The 9,525-nt window shown below is 34.5% G+C and overlaps 1 protein-coding gene and 1 pseudogene across 5 annotated transcripts; both read left to right on the plus strand.

Annotated features, from left to right (window-relative positions):
• The first annotated feature begins 4,185 nt into the window (after positions 1-4,185).
• Positions 4,186-8,869, plus strand: LOC145123247 (receptor-like cytoplasmic kinase 176). Of its 5 annotated transcripts, none has more exons than XM_079058462.1 (5): positions 4,186-5,409; positions 5,522-5,770; positions 5,910-6,042; positions 6,152-6,291; positions 6,378-6,591. In XM_079058462.1, exons 2-5 carry the CDS (start codon positions 5,642-5,644, stop codon positions 6,552-6,554), a joined length of 579 nt encoding a protein of 192 aa, XP_078914588.1. In that variant the 5' UTR covers positions 4,186-5,409; positions 5,522-5,641; the 3' UTR covers positions 6,555-6,591. The 5 variants fall into 5 exon arrangements, with proteins under 5 accessions (XP_078914588.1, XP_078914589.1, XP_078914591.1 ...); XM_079058463.1 differs by having other exon boundaries at positions 4,186-4,613; positions 4,702-5,770; XM_079058465.1 differs by adding an exon at positions 8,373-8,869 and having other exon boundaries at positions 4,187-5,770; positions 6,378-6,492.
• Positions 5,166-5,516, plus strand: LOC145127169 (putative receptor-like protein kinase At5g39000 pseudogene; annotated as a pseudogene).
• Positions 8,870-9,525: the final 656 nt, after the last annotated feature.

Below are 9,525 nucleotides of genomic sequence, written 5' to 3' on the forward strand. Positions count from 1 at the left end.
TGCAAGTAAATTAATTGATCCCTAGACTTAGAGAAATCCGACTCAATCTTCTCAATCCACATTCGCCTCTCATCGCTTTTCGACGAAACCCTGCTGATTTGATCACTTAGGTTACAGTTTGACAAACGAGTTCTTTTTAAACTGTCACTAATGTTTGAAAAAGTGAATTTAGGTCGTTTAATTCAGTTTCGTATCTAGACACAGGTATATTGAAAGAATCAAGAATTAGATTTACCTTGTTGATCAGCTGTTCACATTCGTTGATTTGTTCAGGAACTGGTCTTGCAGTGAAACAACTATCATCTCTTCTTCCACTCCTAGTAGCAAACTCCTGCATCTGTGACCCATCACTTGTTACCATCAAACACCTTCCTACAAACTGCGAACTCTCCTCTTTCGCAACAAACGCCCTGCCATGTGTGGGCTTGCGAACCTTGTCATCTTCCGAGACAGTTGACCAGATTTCAACTCCTCCAAACTCGTTTTTTGCTACATTTTCCTGCACGATCAAAGCAGGCATAAAGTTATCAGCAGTCTTCTTCTTCTTGATTTCCTCTAACTTTCGCATGTGGTAAGTCTCATCATCCTCTCCATCTTTCTTCTCATTTACTCTTCTCAGCATGAACTCCTTGGCCAAATGATTTTTGCCATGACAATAGTTGCAGTCATAGTCGGAGTCACCCATGAGCTTTTTCTCCTTCTTGTCTTCCTCCTTTTGAGAAGCACTTTTGTTCTCCTCTTTCACCTTTTCCGAACTGTAGCTGCCCTGCCAGTTTCGGTTTTTGTTTGATGGAAAATTTTCCTTGCGAACCGCTTGGGATTAGATACCATTAAATCATATTCCTCATTCGTAAGATCACATTCAGAAAGATCAGACTTAGATTCTTCCTGTATAACTGTCTTGCCCTTCGCAACAAGAGCTAAAGACTCCATACCTGAAACAACTTTCGCTTCTTTCGACACTTCACTTTCATGTACCTTAAGAATCCCAACAAGCTTTGCTAAAGTGTAAGTTTTGAACTGCTCGTGAGCTTTGACGGTAGAAACCACTGCCATCCACTCAGATCTAAGCCCATTCATGAGAGTAACCTTTTGTTCGATCACCTCATGTCCAATACCATGCTTCACCATCTTGCTAAGAAGATGATTGTAGCGATTGAATGTTTGGCTCATATTTTCTTCTGGCTTCTATGCAAAATCACCAAACTCTGAAAGCAGGAGTGTTTGGGTAGAGTGCTCTAGATCTGCATCAGTAGAGTAAAGTTCCTTGAGCCTATCCCATATTGCTTTTGCAGTATCACATGAACTGACTAAACGAAAAGTATCAGACTGCAAAGCGAATCTAATGATCCTCATTGGTTTAACGTTGCTGATGAGTTTCTCTTTCTCGTCCTGAGGAACATCTTTCACATCGAGGAGCATCTGGTTATATTCATTTTGAGTTTTGATAGTTCTTTTGGTTTAAGTGTGAACAAAAGGACATAGAGTAATAGCTTCCCAAATCAAATACTCATTATCATCTGATCCAAGAACATAATCTTCGAAATAAAGCGCCCAAACTTCATATTCATGAGGGAAGAGAATCGAGATCCTTGTTGTTGATCCTATACTGCTTGAAATATTAATGGAGTTGATGTGAGAATCGTCGTGTTGCATGATGATGTTTTCTTTGATAGCTGTAGAGAATCAGACGTGTAAACTAAGATAGTTTATAGGGTAATATCAAGATCACTTTGTGTCGTCAGAATGATAATGAAGACGACAAAACAAGATCCTATATTAACGGAAACCCTAAAACCTTGTTAACAGAAGAGATGCGTATAGATTACACAGTCTCCTGCTCTGATACCAATTGTTAGGATTAAAATCCTTCAAGATCGATTTGATTCAGAACAATTAAAACAAGAATACAACAAAGATTCAAGAATGTCGAATGATTAAGTGTCACGCCTCAGAAGAACTCTATAAATAATTGCTACTGTAGAGGCGTGATTAGGGTTACAGAGAGATAATCAAAAGCGTACAAAATACGATGCATGGATGCATCTTAAATACTCTAACCCTAGAAATAAAGACAAGTGGACAGGCCCAACTCGTTAACAAAACAGACTATACAAAGAGACCAATGACGCAACATCTAATACCCAACATTATATAATTATAATAATACTAAGACTATTAATTAGTTACGATGAACATTAGACTAAAATCTAGTGGTAATGATACTAGGTTTTGTCAAAGGAAATTATTTTTAAGAATCGAAGCGCTGTCTGAGTTCAGAATCACCACCTTAACAGGTAAGTGCATAGTTACTTTCATATTACACATAGATATGAAGTAGTTTATATAAATTACGTGCTATGTGTACATATTATTTGTTTACTTGATATCTATGATGGATGAACGTTTTTATACATGTATTAAATGATTTAAACTGTATATGTATTTTATATCTACAAAAATGTTGGGGGTAAAACATGCGTAGATGAAATAGACGATATGTGATAAAATGATGAGAGACCTCGTTGTTGACGATGATCCAGTAATCTAGCGGATTATAGATGACGACCACAGACTATTCTAGACAGTCTAGTGGAATGCTAGCAGGCTCGCAACCTGTAGGTGTTTGTGAATGTTGTGTTCACCGGTGTACTCAATCCCCCTCATGGTCGCCTTACAGACAATTATTATTGAGGAATCCCCTTAGCAGTATTGTCCATCCTGATGAAAATCCTTAGCATAGGTCCCTTATGATAGATGTTTTAGGGACGTAAAGTGAGGATAACAGGAACGGGTAATCGGGTTGATTGATATGATGAAACTAATAAACTATTTATTGTGGGTTGAAAACCCTAGGTGCTCACCAAGCTCCCAAGCCTGACCCACTCAGTTTCTTGTATTACAGGTAGTGGCACAAGAGCATAATTGATGACTTGATGAGGGATTATGGGTTATAGGCCAATAGATATAAATAAATGTTGTAAGACTAATGTTGTTCTGTTTATACTTTTGATCTGTATCGAACATGACATCCTGAGGTTTTAATATAATGAAATACATTTCTTCGGAAGTTGTTTGATAAATCTTTATCATATTTTTCTTTTGGGAACAAATTCCGCAACACATTTCTTTAAAAGGTTACTCTAATTTTCAAATAAAGCATAAATAAATCGGTCTTTTCTGGTCGTGAAAATGGGGATGTCACATACTGCACAAAATTCAAGGTATGCACATGCCTGAATTTAAGCCAGTTTTGCAAGATTTATGGAAAAACATGGGCAAGGGGTTAATAAACAGAGGTTGGAGTTTATTTGTGGGGTGAAATGGAAAAGAGGGTAGAGGATTTTTATGTTAAGTTGGATGAAACTAAATTCTCTATAGTTTCGTGTACATTCTTAAGTTGCGAGACATGTTTTAGGAATGTCTATCTGTATCCCTGCATTAGAGTCGACATTTAGTGTTGACAGAGGGTGGTTAATGCAACTAGAAGCTCCCTTACGGATGCAACCTCGAAAGCTTTGATTTGCACCAATGATTGGATATGTTCCACCCCAATTGATATTTAATTTAAAAACATGACGGATGCACATGTGGAAGAATTGCAAGAAAAGTTGGCAGGAATAGAAGTTGGTAAGTACTTTTGCATAATTACAACTTTATAACTCAATACTAATCATTTTTTGTTTGTAGATGAATTGAGAAATGTTGAAGCGATTGGAAGGATGAAGATTGAAGATTGGTGTTTTGACTCTTGATGTTGTTTTAATGTTTTGGACTTTTAGTTGCAATTAACTATTTCTATGTTACTTTGATTTTCACGTTTTCGTTATGAACATCAAAACTTGATACTTTTAATATTTGTTTTAACTATGTAATTAACTTTGATGTTTTTAGTTATTTTAAATGGCTGTAAAAAATATGAATTAATTTGTTAGTTTATTTATATTTCCTAGAAAATACGTTTAAACCCAAAATCCGTGAACCCATAGGTTGAACCCATAACCGATGAACCGATCTAAAACCCAAAAACCAAAATAAGTGGGTTGGGTTCAAACCACTAGGAGTGCTCAAGGCATCCTGGATGAAACCATCCATTGACTAAATTGATGAAACCATCCGTTGACTAAATTTTTGGATGAGACGGAAAAAATATGAACGTGATTAACTCGCCTAGAAATCCTCTAAACTCCTCAGATCCTCATTCCTTCTCTCAACCGTTGACTAAATTAGGGATTGTTAAACACCAATTTAGAAGCACCGAGTTATAAAACAAGGTTATTTAAACTGGTGGTTGGGATTGGAATTGGAATTGCTGCAAGTCCGGAACTCTGTTTTGGATAGAAGTGGTATCGTGAAGAATCAAAGGCTCCGTGCCTGATATCAACGATACCAACTCCTCACTTGTACTGGGAGAGCAGACATGTCAACGGTTTAATCTTGCCCATATTCAATTATCAAGATATGAATAGATGGAGTCCTTCGTAATTTACTCTAGAATTCTATTAAAACTACTGAGCGCAATGCCGACACCCGGATGAATCCATCTGGCGACCAATTTTTTGGACGGGGGAAACATATGAACAGAAAGTCAACAAGCGGCCTGGAATCATGAGGTATCGAGTTGGGGTTCCGTCAAGTTCAACCAGGTTTTGGAACATTTTTCACTCACCTCGTAATCCTCTCCTTTTTTTTTTCTCCTAGTTGTCTCTACTCTCAACATGAACATTGCAAGAAGACAAAAAAACCTACCTTTAATCCTTTCTTCGACAATTTAGAAACACAGGATTCTCAAAATTGGTAGTTGGGATTGGAATTTGAAGTCTATGTTTTCTGATTCTAGTGCAAAAATTAGGCGTAACTAACCGCACAAAAACCACACAAAACTATCAGTTGTTCACCCGCAAATCCGGAGCTCTGTTTCAGATAGAAGTGGTATCGTGTAGAATCAAAGGCCCAGGCCCGGTGCCCGAGAATGTCAGATGTACCTATCACGAATACCAACTCCTCACTCCTACTGGGAGAGCAGACATGTCAACAGTTTACTCTTGCCGAGATTCAATTGGCAACCAACAACTTTGACGAGACTTTAGTAATTGGGCAATGTTTATAAATGTCCCATCAAGATAGGGTTAGTAAGAGAAGTTGCAGTTAAAAGGTTGCACTCCATGTCCACCCAAGGGGCCCATGAATTTGAGGCAGAAGTTAAGGTTCTTTCTAAGCTGCGGCATGGTAATCTTGTATCTCTGGTTGGTTATTGCAAAAAAGGAAATGAGATGCTCATAGCTTATGAGTTAATGCCCAATGGGACACTTAAAGATCATCTTTGCAAAGCTGATTCCACATTATCTTGGTTACAACGACTCAAGATATGCGTAGGTGCAGCTCGGGGATTAGACTACCTTCACACAGGTACATCAACACAAAATGGAGTTATACATCGCGATGTGAAGACGTCCAATATTTTGTTGGATGCAAACTTTGCTGCTAAAATTTCAGATTTTGATGCAAATCTGTGAAGCAGGATGGTAAATTCGTTAGCAAATCTGATTATAGTGCTCACCATATCCAGAAATCTACAACATGAAATATCAGAACATTCACATACGATGAGTTGGTAAGTATAACAAATGATTTCAAAGACATGGAGCGTTCTCCAACTTCTAATGGATCCATTTACAAAGGTTGGGTTGATGAAAAGTCATATGGTCCTACAGAATCTGGTGTTGGTTTGGCAATATATGTTAGGAAGGAGGAGATTCTAACCTGGAAGGTACTTTCAATATGTAAAATGATGACATGGGACTTATTTTGGATAGCAAAGTTAATACACCTTGTATTTTTCATGCTTTGTGATCTTTTCTAGCTTATATATTAAGGCACTGAACTACATTGGCAATTTGGCTGTGCAGTTGGACTTGAAACTATTAGAATTTTGTCATCCCAATATTACCAGACTCTTGGGATATTGCTTGGCTAATGTAACTATGTTTTGGGTATACGAGCTCATTCCAGCGATACGTTTAGATGATCATCTATTCAAAGGTAAGCTGTAAGCATATCTTCTATTTTTTACTTCTATAGAACTCTTTGGATTTCCATCTTAGAGATTGGATACATGTTAATGAATCAAGACTTGTTAACTATTTTGAAGCAGCACCAAATACAACTCCACTTTCTTGGGCTGCACGATTGAAAATAGCACAAGGAGCAGCTCAAGGCCTGTCTTTCTTCCATCAGAGGAATCGTCCAGCGTATAACAATTTTGAGGGCAATCTTATATTGGTGGACAGGGTAATGTAGACTGCCTTTGACTTGCTTGCATTTTGCATGGAAAAAGTAATATAATTTTTAGTTTTTCTTTTCTTGCTTATTTTCAGGATTTTAATGCTCGGCTTTGCGATTATGAAATAGACAATTTACTTGCCCCACCTGGCTGCTCTACTTTCGAAAGAGACAAATTGGATGGTCTTTTTGGACCTGTGCGTGGAGATGGTATGTTCTTTTGTAAAAATGAAATTTTTTGTACATTCTCAATATATCTGGAGAAATATTGATACGCCATTGAACTATTCTTTATGCTTTTTTTTTCAATACCGTAGAGGTGGACCCCACCTCTCTCTCTGTCTCTCTCTCTCTCTCTCTCTCTCTATATATATATATATATATATATATATATATATATATATATATATATATATATATATATATATATATATATATATATATAATGGTTAGGTTGCAAGGGTTGCAATGATTAAACTTGCTTACTTACTTTCATCTTTTTCATTTTGGGAAAACTAAAAAATAAAATCTTTACATATTTGCCTCATAATCGATATAGTCTTTATATCTTTTTTTATTCAATTAAGTGCCAAAAACTGAAAATCGTATTCAATTTAACATTTTTACCCTTTTACCCGGTCAACAGGTCATCCAACTTTTTAAAATTACATTTTTTGGCCCTGATTTCAAACTTTATTACAAATTTTGTCTAAAATTTACACTTTTTTCCCAGATTTTAAATTTTATTAAAAATTTGGTCCAAAATTTACCCTTTTGGCCCAAATTTTAGAATTTTGTTATGAATTCATCCTAACTTTAGTTGTTTTTACAACTTTTTTTCACAAAATTTTGTTTCGAATATGTTTTTTCTTTATAAAATCATATTTATACAAATAAAAACATATTTTCACATAAAAAATCTTATATTTTCTATATAAAAGCTTTTTTTAAAAAACGTTTTTGTATACGAAATACATGTTTATAAAAATAGGTATTTATTAAGTACATAAATATATACAAACATGTATTTTACAAAAAATAAATGTATACAAACACCTATTTTATTATAAATGCATTTGTATGCAAACACATATTTATAAAAAAAAATGTTAAACAACACCTATTTGGGTGCATATAAATATGTTTTTACAAAAGAAACGTATATATTTACTATGAAATATGTGTTGTTTTTTACATTTTTTTATAAATATGTGTTTGCGAACAAATGTATTTATAATAAAATAGGTGTTTGTATATATTTTTTTGTAAAATAGATGTTTGTATACATTTTTTTTATAAAAACGGATTTGTGTATTTATGTACTTAATAAATACCTATTTTTATAAATAGATATTACGTATACAAAAAAGTTTTTTTTTTAAATAAAAATTTTTATATAGAAAATATAAGATTTTTTATGTGAAAAATATGTTTTTTTTTTCTATAAATATGATTTTATAAAGACAAAACATATTTGAAACAAAATTTTGAGAAAAAAAATTGTAAAAACAACTAAAGTTAGGATGAATTCATAACAAAATTCTAAAATTTGGGCCAAAAGGGTAATTTTTGACCAAATTTGTAATAAAATTTAAAACACGGGCCAAAAGTATAAATTATGGACCAAGTTTGTAATAAATTTTGAAAATTTGGCCAAAAATGTAAGTTATTAAAGTTGGATGACCTGTTGACCGGGTAAAAGGGTTAAAATGAATAGGATTACCGGTTTTTGGGACTTAATTGAATAAAAAAAAGATATAAGGACTACATCGATTATAAGACCAATATGTAAGGACTTTATTGCAGTTTTCCCTTTCATTTTAAATAAAATTTATAACATTTTTCTAACACAAACATTCCTTTAGAGTTCCCTGCAGTTTCTTACGTCCTTTTATAGTACAAGGATCTTAACTAATCCCCTTATAAGAGTTTGACTTGTAACACCATTTTATATGAATATGTTATATATATATACATTCATTTTTCTGAAAACAAGGGGCAGTTTTTTTTTTCCTTTCGAAAACAGTACCTTTATAAGTATTTCCAAAAACAAGGGTGTTATTTATAATCATCTTCCAAAACCTCTTTAGCAGAATCTGGAGTGTAGAGTGAGATCTATGCTTTTGGAGTGGTACTGCTGAAAATGCTAATTGGGATGAAGGAGTATGATGAAAGGATACCCCTCGAACAGAAAAATTTGATGGAATGGGCTACTCCATTGCTAACAAATAAGGTAAATTTGGGAACAATTATGGACCCACAACTTCAGCATAATAATCATCTTCCAAAGGGAGCATTCGAGTTGGCTCAACTTGTTTCAAAGTGTCTTCAACCAACTCGTGACAAAAATCTGTCAATTGAAGATATCTCGCAAGTCTTGTATCAATGCTATCGAAATGAAATCATATCGGGTTGACTCTGAAATATCAAATACAATTGTTCATGTAAATAAAAAAAAATACAATTATTCTTATGTAAATAAATATAAGAAAGTAAACTGTACGATGCTGCAAATATTAAAAAGTGTGAAGACTTGACCTCACACTCGTCTACTATCTGCTTTCATGGGCCAGTGTTCTATTTTCTATTAACCTTCAAATGTGTGACATTATTTTGTAGGTATATAGTATTATTAACATCCGGACACTCTTTCTTACCAATTTAAAGCTGAAGCTTCATCTAATGAACGCATGCTCTAATGAGGTGCCCATTATCTTTATATTAGCTTAATTCACGATTCACCAAAATAAACCAGTTGTATAAATTACGTATGCTTCCATCTCTTGAAGTTGATTCTAATCCACATTTGTTACAAACCAATGGCATCAGGCAGAAAAGGTAGGAGTCGAACACTAAAAATCATGCACATGGTTGTTAGATCTTCATTAGTCGTTTATCATTTCTAGGTCGACCCTAATTTCATGAAGCTGGAGATACGAAGTAGATAAGAAATTTCTTAATTGTATTTGATCATCGTTTTCCAAACTACAAAGGTTGATGTGTGGACTAATGTTCTAGGAGAGATGTAACACTTATGTTACACAAGAACTTGCAGACACAAAGTCAACCTTCTTCCCCTGAAATTACAAATGTTGGAGATTTCAGGCCTCGGCAGGTGATGATGTTGTGGATGACATAGCGGCTGTGGTTTATGTTTTCAGATCTACAAAGGGATGGACAAGTTAAAAGGGTACAGAAAAATAGTAGGGTTTCGAAATTCATGATATCCTCATTGTAGTGTTT

Source organism: Lactuca virosa, chromosome 7, assembly GCF_052849685.1.
Source record: "Lactuca virosa cultivar CGN04683 chromosome 7, Lactuca_virosa_CGN04683_v6, whole genome shotgun sequence".
In the NCBI taxonomy this organism is placed as follows: domain Eukaryota; kingdom Viridiplantae; phylum Streptophyta; class Magnoliopsida; order Asterales; family Asteraceae; genus Lactuca; species Lactuca virosa.

What these genes read in the sequence shown, in the direction of transcription:
- LOC145123247 (XM_079058462.1), top strand. Translation starts at nt 5,642, where the DNA reads ATGGAGCGTTCTCCAACTTCTAATGGATCCATTTACAAAGGTTGGGTT. An exon ending in AGATGATCATCTATTCAAAG is followed by an intron (nt 6,043 to 6,151) that starts GTAAGCTGTAAG and finishes ACTATTTTGAAG; the next exon opens with CAGCACCAAATACAACTCCA. An exon ending in ATCTTATATTGGTGGACAGG is followed by an intron (nt 6,292 to 6,377) that starts GTAATGTAGACT and finishes GCTTATTTTCAG; the next exon opens with GATTTTAATGCTCGGCTTTG.